The 16684-nt window shown below is 40.4% G+C and overlaps 1 protein-coding gene across 2 annotated transcripts in view; it reads left to right on the plus strand.

Moving 5' to 3' along the window:
- The window catches only part of WAC (WW domain containing adaptor with coiled-coil), a 118391-nt gene that overhangs the window by 81533 nt on the left and 20174 nt on the right, over positions 1–16684 (plus strand). For both annotated transcript variants that reach the window (XM_075125952.1, XM_048837780.2), the window contains exons 8-10: positions 6564–6803; positions 12207–12329; positions 13648–13796. In XM_075125952.1, coding sequence (XP_074982053.1) covers positions 6564–6803; positions 12207–12329; positions 13648–13796 — 512 coding nt within the window. The remainder of the gene's footprint in view (positions 1–6563; positions 6804–12206; positions 12330–13647; positions 13797–16684) is intronic.

The following is a 16684-nucleotide window of genomic DNA, read 5'->3' on the forward strand; positions in this document are numbered from 1 at the left end:
TAAAGTGAGCACTGTACACTTTGTATTTTGTGTATAATTGAAATCAATATATTTGGAAAATGTAGAATGCATCCAAAATATTTAAATAAATTGTTAAAACAGTAATAGAATACAATGTGATTAATTGCAATATCAGAACAGCTTTTCAGCCTTGCGAATATTGGAAGGTGGTGCCAGTTGACAATATAGCTATAGTGCTCATCAGTCTTATATTTTGAATTTCTGTTCTCTGAGTAAGGATGTTAATGAAGTCATGGACTTGCCTTTTCAAGTATGCATGAGCATTTTAAGTATGATTCTTTTCAGTAGGAAACAATCTATATGTAAAATCTGAAACTACTTAAAATTATTAAACATTCAGTATAGCAATTTAAGATTATAAAATAGGAAAAAAATAAGAACTAGCAACGTGTGTATAAAAATGGATTTCTAATTAAAATCAGTTTAAAGTCATGATTTTCATCATAAATCAATGATCCATGATTTTTATCCACTCTGTCAGAAATGAGCTACAGCAGCTCTAGTACTAGTGAATGGTGCCAAATGTTTACTACTGGAAAAGTTCAGAAAGGGGAACTATGTAAAAATGAGGAAGCTAGTTAAATGGAAATTTAAAAGGTACAGTCGCAAAAGTGAAATGTCTGTAAGCTGCATGGAAACTTTTAAAAAACACCATAATAGAAGTTCAAATTAAATGTATACCCTGGATAAAAAAAGGAGGACCAAAAAAATGCTACCGTGGCTGAACAACAAAGTAAAAAGAGGTTAGAGGCCAAAAGGCATTCTTTAAAAATTGGAAGTTAAATCCTACTAAGGAAAGTTGAAAGGAAGGTAAACTCTGGCAAGTCAAGTGTAAAAGTATAATTAGGCAGTCCAAAAAAAGAATTTGAAGAGCAACTAGCAAAAGACACACACACGAACAGCAAAAATTTTAAGTACATTAGAAGCAGGAAGCCTGCCAAACAATGAATAAGGCCACTGGACAAACAGAGATGCTAAAAGAACTCTCAAGAAAGATGTGGCCATTGTGGGAGAAGCTAAATTAATATTTTGCATCAGTCTTCTCTGCAGAGGATGTATGGGAGATTCCCTTGCCTGAGCCATTCTTTCTGGGTGACAGATTTGAGGAACTGTCCCAAATTGAGGTGTCAGTAGAGGTGGTTTTGGAACAAATTGATAAATTAAACAGTTACATGTCACCAGGACATGATGGTATTCACCCAACAGTTCTGAAGGAAATGAAATATGAAGTTGAACAGTTACTAAATGATATTTAAGTCAGATTCTGTTTCAGATGACTGGAGGATAACTAATGTGACACCAATTATTAAAAAGACTCTTGAGGCAATCCTGGCAATTGAAGGTCAGTAAGCCTAACTTCAATACCAGGCAACTTGGTTGAAACTATAGTAAAGAACAGAATTATCGGACACACAAATTAACACTATGGTTGCTGATTAGTCAGCATGGTTTTTGTAAAGGGAAATCATGCCTCATCAATCTATTAGAATTCTCTGAGGGGGTCAACAACCATGTGGACAAGGGTGATCCCGTGAATATAGTGTACTTGGACTTTCAGAAAGCCTTTGATTAGACCACTCACCAAAGGCTCTTAAGCAAAGTAGGCAGTGATGGGGTAAGAAGGAAGGGTCTTTTCATGGATTAGTACCTATTTAAAAGATAGGAAACAAAGGGTAGGAATAAATGTTCAGTTTTCTTGGTGGAGAGAGGTAAATGGCAGGGATCCTCACGAATCTGTACTGGGACCAGTGCAGTTCAACATACTCATAAATCAGCTGGTAAAACGGGTAAACAGTGAGGTGGAAAAATTTGCAAACAATACAAAATTACTCAAAATAGTTAAGTCCAAAGCTGACTGTGAAGAGTTACAAAGGATTACTCCTGAGGGAATTCTGTGCCAAAAAAAAAGAAATTTCTGTGTATATTTTAAAATTTTGCAACATTTAATTGTCTTAAATGTGGAGGTTCCAAATGGGCAGTGGGGAACACAGGCCACTGACTGCATGAAGGTTGGAGATAACCCTGCAGGTCCCCTCCCCACCGCAGGCTGCAGCCGACTCTCATACAGCGCCAGGGCTGGGCCTGCCCCTGAAGCATGCCGGGGCCCTCTGTGCCAGGCACACCAGGTGTAGGCAAGCAGGCTCAGCCGATCAGGATCCAAGTGCAGAGGGTTTAAGTGTGTGGGGATACTGGTGTGGGTTAAGAGGGTTCTGTGTGGGGCAATCTGGGTGCATGCGGTTCAGTGGGAGATCTGGATGCACAGGGGCTTGTTGGAGGGTTCCAGGTTCAGAGGCAATAGGCCTCTGCAGGGGGGTCCAGGTGAAGGTGGTTGAGGCTCGGGGGGTCTGGGTGTGGGGGCTCAGTGAGGGGGTCTGGGTGCAGTTGAAGTTCAGTGGGGGGTGTCTTAAGGGGCTCATCAGGGTGGTCCAGGTGCAGGAAAGGTAGGGCTCATCGGGATGGGGGTTTGATGGGCTTGCTTAATGGGGGAGCTGCAGCTACTGCTGAGGGGATGCCGCATGCCGGGCTCCTGCCCCACCAAAGGCACTCACTGTTGTACAGAAAACAGGATGGCTTCCGGCACACAGAAGGGTAGCTGAACTTGCACTAGGACGTGGGAGGCGGCGTCCAGCTGCAAAGTCTGCGGAGCCAAGCGGCACTGTCTTTCAGCTAGGCAGCTCTGCGCTCGCAGAGACGGAGGGGGCAGTGGCTGGTGACCCTGTGTGGCCGCCCCCCCCCAACATCTTGCCTCTGGGGGGGGGCAGTGCCTATCAGACTACAACCATACACCCCCCCATCACCCTACAGCTTCCCTGTCACTTTCTACAGGGAAGCAAAAGAAATCTGCAGAGGAACATGTTTTCTGCACGCGTGCAGCTGGTGCAGAATTCCACCAGCAGTAAAAGGGATCTCACAAAACTGAGTGACTGGAAACAAAATGGCAGATGAAATTCAGTCTTGAAAAGTGCGAAGTAATGCATATTGGAAAACCTGATCCCAACTATCCATACAAAATGATGGGATCTAAATTTGCTATTACCACTCAAGGAAGAGAGAGTTCTCTGAAAACCATATGCTCAATGAGCAGTCCCAGTCAAAAAAGCTAACAGTGTTCGGGACCATTAGCAAAGGGATAGATAATAAGACAGACTGTCATAATACCACTACATAAATCCAAAGCATGTCCACACCTTGAATACTGCATGTAGTTCTGGTCACCCCATCTCAAAAAAGATCTATTAGAATTAGAAATGTTACATAGAAGGGTAACAGAAAATTATTAAAAGTATGGAACAGCTTCCGCATGAGGAGAGTTTGAAAAAAACAGGGATTGTTCAGCTTGGAAAAGAGACGACTAAGGAGGGGATATAATAGAGGTCTATTAAATCATGAGTGGCGGAGAGAAAGTGAATAAGGATGTGAAGGAATAAATAACACAAGAACCAGGAGTCACCCAATGATATTAATAGGCAGCAGATTTAAAACAAACAAAAGGAAGTACTTCACACAGTGTACAGTTAGCCCGTTGAACTTGTTGTCAGGGGATGTTGTGAAGGACAAAAGTATAACCGGGTTCAAAAAAGAATTAAACAAGTTTGTGGAGGATATGTCCATCAGTGGCTATTAGCCAAGATGGTCAAGGATGCATCCTAGTGCTCTGGGTGTCTCTACCCTCTGGCTGCCAGAAGCTGGGAGTGGACAATTGAATGGATTGCTCGATGGATTTCTGTTTGTTCTGTCCAAAGCATCTGGCTTTGGCTCCTGTTGCAAGACAAGATACTGGGCTAGATGAACCATTCATCTGACCCATGATGGCTGTTCTTATGTTCGGAGCAGATATGATGATGCAGCAGCAATAATGCGCATTAACTAAAGCAGTGTTTAATTCTGAAAGTGTAATTTTGAGTACTTATTTTTCTTTATCTGTTTGATATTTAAAATGGGTTGTTTAGCTTTTAAGTATAGCTTATACATATATAAAGTTTTTATAATCTGTACTATTTTTAGAACAGTGTCTGAGATGTTAGTCAAGTTACTGGCTCCACTGACATCCATTTTTGACTGAAGGACCTAATAAGATTGTATGAATTATTGTAGTTCTATTGACATGTTTATCCAAATGAGTTCAAATAAACCAAAATATCTTTACAGGTTTCCTGGAGTTCAGTATCTTTGTATGTTTGCATTGAATAGTGTTGAACTGTGGTTTGTTTTAAGAGCAAACAACTAAAACAACACTTAAAAATCTAAATGTTACTTGAATCTGGTCCTGGCAGTTGAATTTTTTTTTTCCCCCCTTTAACTGTCATTATCTATTTTTTGTAAAGCTCTCAGAACAGTAGGTAGTTTATGTACATAACCATACACACTTCCTTGCTTTGTCTGTTACAAGTAACTTCAGATGGCTTCTTTGTATGGTATTTTTGAGGTTGTAGTCAAACTTTACATTTTTGTAAAGGTACATGTACTATAGCTGGGTTCTTATTTTGCACATGATGTGCCTCTCCTGCAAATTATTTTAATGTACTGTTTACTTTGAACACTAACGTTTTATGCATAGTATTTATATGAGCAAAACCTGTAGTAAGGACTTGCTGTTTAAATGGGGAAGGGATAATAAATGATCAGCTATGCTGTGCACCTGTCATTATGTGGTTGTATAATAATCCTGTGACCATTCTTTCCTCCTCCATCTATGTTCTGCTTTTAAAGTCCATTTGTTGCATGTGAAAATACTTTGCAAACTCTTTTGGGCAATGACATTGTGAAAAGTACCTCTCATGCTATATAGATCACACAATTTTAGGAACTGTAACATAGTTTTCATTGGTGGCAAAGGTAAAGGGCAGTGGATGACAAGATTCATTTCCCTGTTCTCCATGTGTCATGTTACAACCACTGTTCCGAGATGAGCTAGATGGGACTTCCTTATTCTGAAGCCTGTTAACATTGCTCATAGTCAATTGAGTAACTAAAGTCAGTTCTTGCTACTCAGGGCTTGAGGCATACTGTTTTCAAACTATTTCCAGACTCCATGGGTGCTAGAGACCAAGGCTGGAAATCAAACCTGGTTCTTCCTGCACTGTAGTGTAGAATTCTTCTATGCGGCTAAAAGAGCACATTGAGTTCTTCAGTGACTTGTAAACATGAACTCTTTCCCCTCAACCACATGAAGACAGAAATCCACTCTACTTAATATAGTTTCAATGATCATATTCTGGAGTACTGAACTCCTGTAACATGTAACTCTTTCTCTTAACTCACTAGTTTTATTATAGAGTTAGATTAAAAGATTTAGAAGCATCAGATGATTAAATTTTGCTATGCAAAATAAAATTTTCTTTACAAAAATGTAGTTGTTTTCCCCAGTCAGATTTTATTTACTGGCAAACTTGAATTTAAAAAGAAACTGAGCTAAGATTTACTGGATGGACTGCTCTTTTCCTAAACAAAAAAATGTTATAGAGGTCTAGAAAATAATTCATGGTATAGCAATAATAAATGGGAGTGCTCTTCTTCATTTTTTCTCAAAATATAAGAATTAGGGGGTATTACTGTAAAATGAAAGCAAGATTGGTTAAAGAAAGTACTTTTTAACCTGCATATTCTGTGCAACTCATTGCTACAAAATATAATTTGATTTCAAGAGTTTAGTAGGATTCCAAAAGGAGTAGACATCTATATGGATAATAAGCATTGACACTTGAATTAAATGAAAAATATAAAGGATGCAAGTCCTGATGATGCTTCAGGACATAAACCAAACTCTAAACAGAGAAGAAACGTTCTCTGTTGGGACATCATTCTATAGCTACCTATTATGAGGATTCTAACAGCTTTTTCTGACACATCTGGTACTGCTCACTGTCAGACAGGATACCACACTATATGAACTCTTGTTTGTATCCCATTTGGCAGTTCCTATCTTTGTTTTTTTAGCTGCTTGTATTCTGGTCTGTAGTGAAGGTCTTGATTTGTAACCCAAAATTGGACACGTCATCCCATCTTTTTGTCAAGTCCATGGAGTTCTATACTTTCTAAAAAGAAAATGTCCAGCAAAGTCAAGGGCAGACCTACAATAAACTGGATTAAGTGCGTGATGAAATTAAAATTTAGCAAGAAAATGAAGTTTCATAGCAATAAAGGTAAAAAATCTTGCTTCGTGAAAAGTATGCTCAGTGTGCCTTGGTCGTATCACTGGCAACTTTCACTATGATTCCTTCCAGTAAGAAGTTGGAAATCATTATAATAATGGAATTCATGGTAAGATATTTTTCTGTGTTGTACCTAAACCATTGCAGGTTCTGAAAATAAGATTTGTTCCTTTTTTATACCAAGCTGCAGTACAATAAGTCCCAATAACAGTATGTCATAAGATCTTTCAGTTTCTTGGACATATGCTTTTGTGTTTAGTATCTGTTATGTGAGACAATAAAAGAGAAGGTAATACTTCTTATTTAATGTGAGTAGTGTACTAGTGAGGATCTGTAATAATGCACTTTATTGGGAAGGAAAAACTAACCTAATATTTGTCTTCTGTTCAGAGTCTGCATCTGTGGACAAGTCTGTCTCCCATTCTTGCACAACTCCTTCCACATCTTCTGCTTCTGGACTGAATCCAACTTCTGCACCTGCTACTTCTACAGTCCCTGTCTCACCAGTCCCACAATCACCAATTCCTCCATTACTTCAGGATCCAAATCTCCTTCGACAGCTGCTGCCTGCTCTTCAAGCCACCTTGCAGCTTAATAATTCTAGTGTAGATATATCCAAAATAAATGAAGGTAAGACTTCTACAAAAATTTAATGTAATCTTTATAACTTTTATTTATGCAAATCCAATGTATAACAGAATATAAAACCATAATAGCTGGAGTCCTACTTAAAATAAGGGGAATAAAATTGTGCAACATAGACAAATGAATACGTAGGTAAACTTAGCTGTGCTGTTAAGGTTTCTAATTTAACTTTTTAAACTTGCCATATAAGTTACTATCTGAAATGTAATATAAATACGTAATTATCAAGATAATGTTTGTGCACAAGTAGTCTCATTGGAATTGGGGGCTTTGCTGGGTTTTGTTCTTTTGTCTGGGATGTGTATCTGGCTGTCAATACGGAAAGAGTAGGCTGCATGACCTTGCTAAATTAAAAAAGACTTCTAATAGTGTACCTATGGGCACACCACTTTAGGTGCACATATGCCCAAGGTTCCTTTGATTGGAGATTTGTGGTAGCAGTGCTCATTTGGCTTGTCTGTTTGCTCCAGACATCTTTGTGCCTCATGCTGAGCATATATTGAGCTACGTGGGATAACCCCCCTCAGTTCCTTCTCAACGGCCTAAGATGGAGCCTTTAGTGTGCTCACTTGCCATTTTTCTTGGCGTTCACCTTTACTGTAGCTTAGTGTAATTAGTTTAGTTTAGTCCAATTAGTTAGTTGTCACTATTAGTTGCATAGCTCCCTTTTCCACTGTTAAGAGTTTTTCCATTGAACACCCTGTCTCTCTCAGTCCCCCCTCCCCCCCCCCCACAAACACCCTTTTTTTTTTTTTTTAAATTGAGAGGCCTTCCTTAAGGATTGTCATTATTTTTTATGCCATGTTTCCGGCCTTCAAGTGCTGCCTTTCCTGGTGGATTAGCAACCTGATTAGCAACAGTCATTCTTGGTGCCTCTAGTGTTTAGGGGACACACTCCGATGCCATCCAGGTGTAAGGTCTGTACTACTTTTATGAGCAAATCCAAAAAGAGAAATTAAATTTCCCCAAAATTCGGCTCTGAGCTAGCTCTGAGACCAGCTTTGGACTCTGGCTCAGAGGATCCCCCTGTATACTTGTTTTCAACTACATTTAGTGTACCTGTGTACCTTGATCACTGAGATCTTTGTGGGTTAAGGCCAAATATAGTGATGGGTGCTTCAAGAAGAAGTTGTCTCCCACCAGAAAGCTGCCTATGAAGAAATCTGTCATCCCAGGACACTGCAGGTCCCAAAGTAGGTACATTTGAAGCACCAAGCAGTTCTGGTACTGGGAGTGCATCAAAGCCTTCAAGTTCTGCTAAGAGCCATGGTACTAAGTGTGTCCTCAAAAGAGAACCTGAGACACTCTGCTTCTCAGAAACAGGTACCATCTGCTGATGCCAAGTACTTTGACTCCAGAAGGCTGGTAACATCGACCTCTGTACCCAAACCAATATCCCAGTCTTCTGCTCCGGTGTGCCAGAAATAGCGTCTTCAGTATTGGCACCTTCTGTTAGAAACGCGCTTCCAAGCAATGAGTGCCCTGAGTTACCAACCCCATCTTAGAGACAGATACTGGTGAAGCCATCAGTATTGGTACCAACCCTGACTGTTGTGGAGCCTTCCTTGACTTCGACTCAGGTGCATTCGGTACTGCAAGAATTGGGATACTTCAGGGATCTTTTTGTTTCTGAAGAACTGGAGTCCCCACTGCTAATGGGGGGCTGATCAGTGCCAAGATCTACTGGGTCACCAAAACCATATCTTTCCCCAGTGCATGCTACCTCTCCAATACCTCTCCTGCTACAGAGGGTAGACAACGACCTGAATCTTCGCTATCTGCACAACGACTGGAGTATGTTAAGGATTCCTATTGTTTCCCAGATCTCTGTCCAGGAATCTCCCATCTCCCATGGAGAGTACATCCCCCCCCCCAATCACCTACCTTGAGAGCTGTCAGGAACTCCATTATCCCTTTCCTTCCCTTAATCAGGGGCACATCTCTCAAGGTCATTACAGATAGTGTGGCCTGCGTGTTCTGTGTCAGTTGTGAAGGGCCAAAACAGTGAAGTTATGGAACTGGTGTATAGCCAGTCACATCCTCATTTCAGCCTCTTACACCCCAGGTGTACAAAGCACCACGTCTGATCTCAGCAGGCATTTCTCCCAAAATTGAGTGGGAGATGGACACGTGGGTTTTCAAACTGATTTTTTCTGACCTGGGGGTTCTCATAAGTGGACTTCTTTGCCACCACCATTAACAAGAAGTGCATAAAATTCTGATCCAGATGAGGACTTGGGTCCTCAGTCCTTGCGGGATGCCTTCCTCATTCGTTGGATGATGGGCTTTCTCTGTGCATATCCTCCAGCACAGCTGATCTTGGGTGTGTTGAACAAAATCAAATATGACAAAGCTTTTTTTTTAATAGTTCCAATTTAGCAGAGAAGTCTGGTAGCCTTACTTGATTTGTCTAGCTTCTAGTACGGTGTTGTCTTCTGTTCATACCTCACCTACTGTCTCAGAATTCCGGATGGACTCTCAATCCCAACCTGGGAATTCTTTGTCTCAGAGCTTGGTTACTCAGTGGTTCTCAGGGATAGAGACGACTTGTTCTGCAGAAGTACAACAGGTACTGTTAAACAGCAGGAAGATATCTTCATGAAACACTTTCAGAAATGGAAGAGATTTCATCACTGGTATACCCAGTGACCATTTTCACTGGTTCACTCATTCCTCTCCATTGTCCTTGACTACTTAATGGGAATTGAAAAAGTCTGGTATCTCCAGGAGTTCCATCCAGGTTCATGTGGTGGCTATAACAGCCTTTCATTCCTCTGTTGAGGGATTCTTAGGTGTTTTCTCATTTCATGACAGCAAGATCCATCAAGGGTTTGATTAACCTTTTTCCACAGATTAGAGAGCCCATCCCTGCATGCTATTTAAACTTGGTCCTTGATTGTCTACATTAAACATGTAGTCATTGGCTACATGTTCCCTTCACCTGTGTCCACTAAAACCGCTTTCTTGGTAGTCATCACTTATGCCTGAAGAATTGGGGAAATGGTGGATTTAATGGCAGATTCTCTCTTTACAGTATTCAAGGAGAAAGTTTCATTACCTTTGGATATGCTGGTATCTTCTGAACTGCATATTAACCAACTTATTTATCTTCCGTTTTTTTTCCGAAAACCATAGCAGACCAGGGAGAATGTTTCTCTTTGGATGTCACTTTGAATGTCATTAGACTTCTGTCTGGATAGAACCAAATCTTTTAGAAAGGCTCCCAAACTGTTTCATTTGCAGACAGATCCAGAGTTTCCACAGTCTCCTCTCAGAGCCTCTCAAGATGGATCTCTGGATGTATCATCTCTTGTTATGAAGCTGCCAATTTAAACCTTCTTTTAGGGTGCTTGCCCATTCTACAAGATCCAAATCTGTTTCTGTGACACTATTGGAAGGTGTCCCAGTGGCTGGAAGTTGTAGAGGAGCAACCAGGTCTTCCCTGCATGCTTTCTTCAAACAGTACGCCTTGATTCACACTGCCAGATCAGATGATGCAGTTGAGAATGCAGTTCTGCCTTCAGTGTTGGACTCAACTGTGAAGCCCCTTCCTCCTTCCGGGGTACTGCTCAGGTGTCACCAGAAGTGGAGCACCTATCGCGACACTACTCGAAGGAGAGATTACTAACCTTGTGCAGTAACTGGAGTTCTTCAGGGTGTCCCTATGGATGCTCCACTACCCACCGTCCTTCCCTTCTGCTTCAGAGTTTCATCTCATGGGATTCTGTGGTAGAGAAGGAACTGAGGGCAGTTTGCCCATACAGCTCTATATATCCTGGGTATGGTGCACAAGGATGTCTGGATTGCGTGCATGGGCAAAATGGGTGCTGCTACCAAAAATCTCTGGTCAAAGGCACATGAGGTGCATGCGTACCTAAAGTGGAGCACCTGTAAGGGGATGCATCTTATAGAACTCCAGTTACTGCACAAGGTGAGTAACCTCTTCCTCTTGCCTTTTCTGTTGCTAGCTAGTTCAACTGATTCTCCATCAATCTTCTGCAGTTCACCCTCACATTCTAATATGTTGTTACATCACTGTTCATGTGTGCTGAAGTTTCCAATGGTTCTTTAAAACTAATTGAACTACTAGGTTTTTTATTAATGGAACAGAATCTTCCCTGGCTGTCAAGGTTCCTCCCCCACTCTGAACTCTAGGGTACAGATGTGGGGACCTGCATGAAAAACCTCCTAAGCTTATCTTTACCAGCTTAGGTCAAAACTTCCCCAAGGTACAAAATACTCCACCCGTTGTCTTTGGACTGGCCGCTATCACCACCAAACTAATACTGGTTACTGGGGAAGAGCTGTTTGGACGCGTCCTTCCCCGCAAAATACTTCCCAAAACCTTGCACCCCACTTCCTGGACAAGGTTTGGTAAAAAGCCTCACCAATTTGCCTAGGTGACTACAGACCCAGACCCTTGGATCTGAGAACAATGAAAAAGCATTCTGTTTTTTACAAGAAGACTTTTAATAAAAATAGAAGTAAATAGAAATAAAGAAATCCCCCCTGTAAAATCAGGATGGTAGATATCTTACAGGGTAATTAGATTCAAAAACATAGAGAACCCCTCTAGGCAAAACCTTAAGTTACAAAAAAGATACACAGACAGAAATAGTTATTCTATTCAGCACAATTCTTTTCTCAGCCATTTAAAGAAATCATAATCTAACACATACCTAGCTAGATTACTTACTAAAAGTTCTAAGATTCCATTCCTGGTCTATCCCCGGCAAAGACCCAGCATACAGACAGACACAGACCCTTTGTTTCTCTCCCACCTCCCAGCTTTTGAAAATATCCTGTCTCCTCATTGGTCATTTTGGTCAGGTGCCAGCGAGGTTACCTTTAGCTTCTTAACCCTTTACAGGTGAGAGGAGCTTTCCCCTGGCCAGGAGGGATTTCAAAGGGGTTTACTCTTCCCTTTATATTTATGACACTGGCTTTGTAGAACAAAGACAGGAAGTGAGCTGTAGAGCATTTGCAGGTTTCCAGAGACCAGTGACCTTTTTTTGCATTTTGACACATGAGATGGGGACAGATTCTTTTCAGTTTAAAAACAGGAAAAATAACTTGAAAAACTCCAAACAGGCCCTCATCAGTATTGTCTCTAGAGGAAGGCACAATAAATGGCCTTTGGATTCTAATGTTGTTTAACTTTTTAAGTTAAACATTCATCATTCATAGGCAGTTAACATTTTGTGTAAAGAATCCATATCTGTCAGTGAAAATCAGTCCACTTATTCAAATGCCTAAATGTGGATTTCAGAGTTTAACTTTAAGCAGCCATATTAGACAGTGTTTTTTGTGCTTTGCTTTACAATTTTGAACATATTTTATGTTTGAACAGAAACGTAGAAAACACCGCTAAAACTTATTTGTTTTTAGTTCTTACAGCAGCTGTGACACAAGCCTCTCTGCAGTCTATACTCCATAAGATTCTCACTGCTGGACCATCTGCTTTCAATATTACTTCCCTGATTTCTCAAGCTGCACAACTATCTGCACAAGGTATTTAAAGTCTCACTTTCCCTTATGTAAAATTGTCAGATTACATTCTATATGGGTCAGTATAACTAAAACTCTCTGTCACTGAATGTCAACAATGGTAATTAAACTTTCATCTGAAGTTGTATGTTACCCTTCCTTTGAGGGTAGGATGTCTGATACACTAGAAGTTGAGGGCTTTCCTAACCGTAAGATGTGAGACAGAGCCTATGGTCAAAGAATAGTTGGCTGATGGACTAGATTAGATAAACTCTAATAGGTCTCTTCTGTCTTAACTTTTCTGATTCTCTGATTCTTGATAAATAATGTGTGGGTAAATGCCAAACTGCTTTTGGGGAACTCAGCATTCAGGCACTGCATGTTTCTGATAGGTTTAGATTAATCTGTTGCATGGAGGAAGAACAGAATATTAAGCATTGGATTCCTGAGGCTGGTTACGTAAGAATACCTTTTTCTCATGATACTTCTGTGTTTGTGATCAGTAGAGGTTCTTAACCTGGGGTCCATCAATGTAACCTTTAACCTCATTTTAAGTGAGATTGTGAAAGATTTTTCTGAGAGGGATCTTTGACTCTGGAATGTCCTTCCTTCCTCCTACCTCTGTGGTCTGCCAGAGTTCTGATGTTAACCTACCAGGTACATTATAAACTCTGTTTTTGGAGGCATTTTGGGAAGGTGCTAGTTTATATACAGTAGAGCTAGAGATTAAGAGGAGCTTGATAGAAAGAGTCTTGCAGTTGATTAGGGGAGGGTGTGTTTCTGTGGTGTGTGTGGTGGGATTTTTTTTTTTTTTAAGTAACTATAGAATTGAAAAACCTACTGGCGCAGCGTTGGTTTGGGTTGTTTTGTTTCTTGTTTTTAAATGAGATGCTGAGAGCCTTAGGTAGCTGCTACATACATATTTCATTCTTCTAGGTGAAGTATATTGGAAAATTGTTGAGTTTAATTGGATTGAACACTTTACATTAATTATTTTGAATGAGACTCAGGTTCCCCTCTCCACATTTAAAGGCCCAGACTTTCAAAGATCTTTAGCGCACTGAGTTGAAACCAGATTGTCAAGAGTCCTGCTTCTGTGTAGATACCTAAATAAACTGATCAGATTTTTCAAAAATGCTCAGGACCCAATAGCTCTTGTTCTCAGGAGCTGAGCATTTTTGTAACTTCTCTTCTGATCACTACGTTGGATCTGTTTTTTCTTTGCATTTTAAGTATGTTATTTTATTATGCTTTTTATTTTTAGTTTCCTTTCTCGTTAAGCAGCTTTTACGCTTAGGTGGGAAAAGGTGCTATAAAATACTGTCATGATTTCTTTTTATAGCTCAGCCATCAAATCAGTCTCCAATGTCTTTAACTTCGGATGCCTCATCGCCAAGGTCATATGTTTCTCCAAGAATAAGCACGCCTCAAACTAACACAGTTCCTCTGAAACCTTTGATGAATACACCCCCGGTATCGTCACAGCCAAAGGTAAAATGCTTAATGATTTATGTGCAAGTGGTGAGCATAGGACTGAATGGTGGTAACCTATAATTTGAAGAAGGGATAAAGAAACCATTTATGAAAGTTTTGTGTATTACTGATGCGTAATCCTGTATAGAAGTGTAAGCATATCGATATAAGCCACAGAAGTACTTTGTTGATATAAAATGATGAAGAGCTATTCTTGTTCCCAAAAACCTTTCATGGTAGAACTGTACTTCCATTAAGAGACTCTGCAAAACTGTTATTATCGAGTTCTCTGTTGTCTCGATTTCCATATGAAATTTGTTGTTCTTACAAAAGGAAAGACTGTTCTTCAGTGCCATGGTTTTTAACAGAACGAATATTTGAATGTTTCAGGCATTATCCAGGATTTTTCTGCTCTTTTGCACCTCCCTCTTTTCCTCTTCCAATTTGATTTTTACTTAGAGCTGTCAAGCTGTCTGGAGTAGCTCATTAGCATGAGTGCCAACTGTTACAAACCAGGACACAAACCCCAACCTGGTTGTGAGTTTTATACTTGGATTTCTCCAATCAAGTGTCAAATGTGAACTTGCAAGCACCGTAACAGCCTTCACATGGCATCACAGACAGTCCTCTTGGGCACTCTGGACTGTGATAGACTTTTCCTTTACACCAATATTACAATATTCAGTCCCAGTCCCAAAGGACCAGTCACTTATCCGAGGTCAATTGCATCCTAGGTTTCTCACCAAAGAGACAGCTTGTAGCCAGTCCTATAATGAACTAAGATTTATTAATTAAGAAAAAGAAATGTTATTTACAAGGTTAAAGCAGGCAAATATACACACATAAATGAGTTAGTCTTAGGTACCAAAAGGTAATAGAAATGGCTGCGTATACAAGCTTTTTATGTTCTCTAAAGGTAATCCAAGCTAAGCAGCTTAGGGATCCTTTGCTTATACTTTAAAATTTGGAGAGGGCAATATTCCTAACAGGATAGTGATACAGTTCCTTCTGGTCAGGGATTTTTATTCCCTTCCCCCAGAGTTCAAACTGATGGGACAAGTATTTTCGCCCGTCTCCTCTTCATGGGTGCATGTGTTGGAGGTGGAGGGGGGGAGTCAATAAAGTCTTTGTCCTTTGATGTTTCACAATGGCTCATTTGGTTTCAGTGGGCCTTCTTCAAACACCCCCCCCCCACCTTCAGTGGTGCCTGTTGCAGTAGCACTTACTCATAAGAACACACACGCACACAGACACACACAGAGGAATTGGCATTATCATAGTGAACGAGGCAGTGTCTAAAGTGATTTCTGGAGCTGTGATAGACAAAACCAGCCATTAATTTTCTTAAATAGGTAGAGAAACTTTCTCATGGGAGCACACTTGCTCCTTGAGCTAGCATCTTGATGGACTTTCTGGGTTACGATCAATAAAACAAGCTTGTATGAAGGAGAGAGAAGGTTACACATGATGAAAGAGGCTCTTCCTGATACAGACAAAGAGCCTCAGACTTTGTGAAAAGAATACTCCCAGACTACCACAAGATTAGGGATCTCATCATTCCTTTTTTTTTCTGGGCTGAGAATTGCTTGAGTGGATCAATGACCAAGAAAACCACACTTTGGACAATCAGCTCCCTCCAACGGTCACATATTGGTCCTTTCAGTCTTTCTCAGAAGTGTTTTCCTGAGCCCAACGAATCTGCGGAGATTCATCAGAGTAGGTCACAAGTATTGTTCGCTCAGTTCTATAGCACTTTTCCTGACAAGGCCTAAGATCAATTGAGACAAGTCTGTTCTGACCCCTTCTGAATACATAGAGTTTATAGGGGCAGAACGGGACTCCAGGTCAGCAAAAGCAAACCTTCCTCAAGAAAGATTTTCCATGATGAATCACCTCTTTTCACACCTTTAGTCTTGTCAGAGTGAGACTCTGTGAAAGTCTGCATCGTTATACAGTATCATATGGCAGCTTGTCTGACTCAGTAGCTTCAACTTGGGCATGCCATTCTGATGCTCCAGCCTGATGCATCTATCATTTAGTCCACCTCTTTCACTTCTGAACCTCCCAGAAATAATTTTACAAAACCAAGGCCAGGTGCTGCACTTGGATCCAGCATCTCTGCATCTAACAGCATGGAGGCTAGGTGACAAACTTCTGTGGATAGACATTGTTATGCAGCTGTGCAAGAGGTTTCAATCCAAAGCAGAGTTGCCTCTACTAGAAAGACCTGTCAAGCTAATAGGAAGCATTTCTCGTTGTGGTCCATTCAGCGCTTAGGCTCTTCTATTCTAACTATTTTGGACTATTTGTTGACTTTGAAACACTCAGGACTCTCGGGTACACTTACTGCTAGTCATCTGGCTGCTATATTAGCGTGTCATCCATCTGAGTAATTTGATTTTTTTCTCAACCCATGGTATCAAAATTTTAAAAGGGATTGATTCATGATGAACCCTCCCTTAGAACCCATATTGTTCTATTCATTATATTACCTCTGTATTAAAACAGCATTTTGGGTAGCCATCATCTTGGCTCACAGGGTGATCAAAATTCAGGCTTTTGTCAAGCCTTCCATTAACTGTATGTCATAAAGACATTTACTCTCAGGCCTCATCCAAAATCTTTACCAAAAGTGGTTTTAGATTTTCATAAAAAAGCAATTTATATATTTTACCAGTATTTTTTCCTAAACATCATAGCTTTCTAGCATAAGCTAAATTCCACACACTAGATGTTCTTAGGGGTTTTGTCTCCTTAATCTTACCAGAACAAAACCATTTTGTAAATCGTCCGGACCTATTGTGGCTTTTGGTGACAAGTCTAAAAGGCAAGCCTTTTCTCTGAGTTGGAGTGTGTTACAGACTACATTAAGATTTCTTGTACATTAAATAAATTACCTCTTTGCT

This window comes from Caretta caretta, chromosome 2 (genome assembly GCF_965140235.1).
Source record: "Caretta caretta isolate rCarCar2 chromosome 2, rCarCar1.hap1, whole genome shotgun sequence".
Lineage (NCBI taxonomy): Eukaryota > Metazoa > Chordata > Testudines > Cheloniidae > Caretta > Caretta caretta.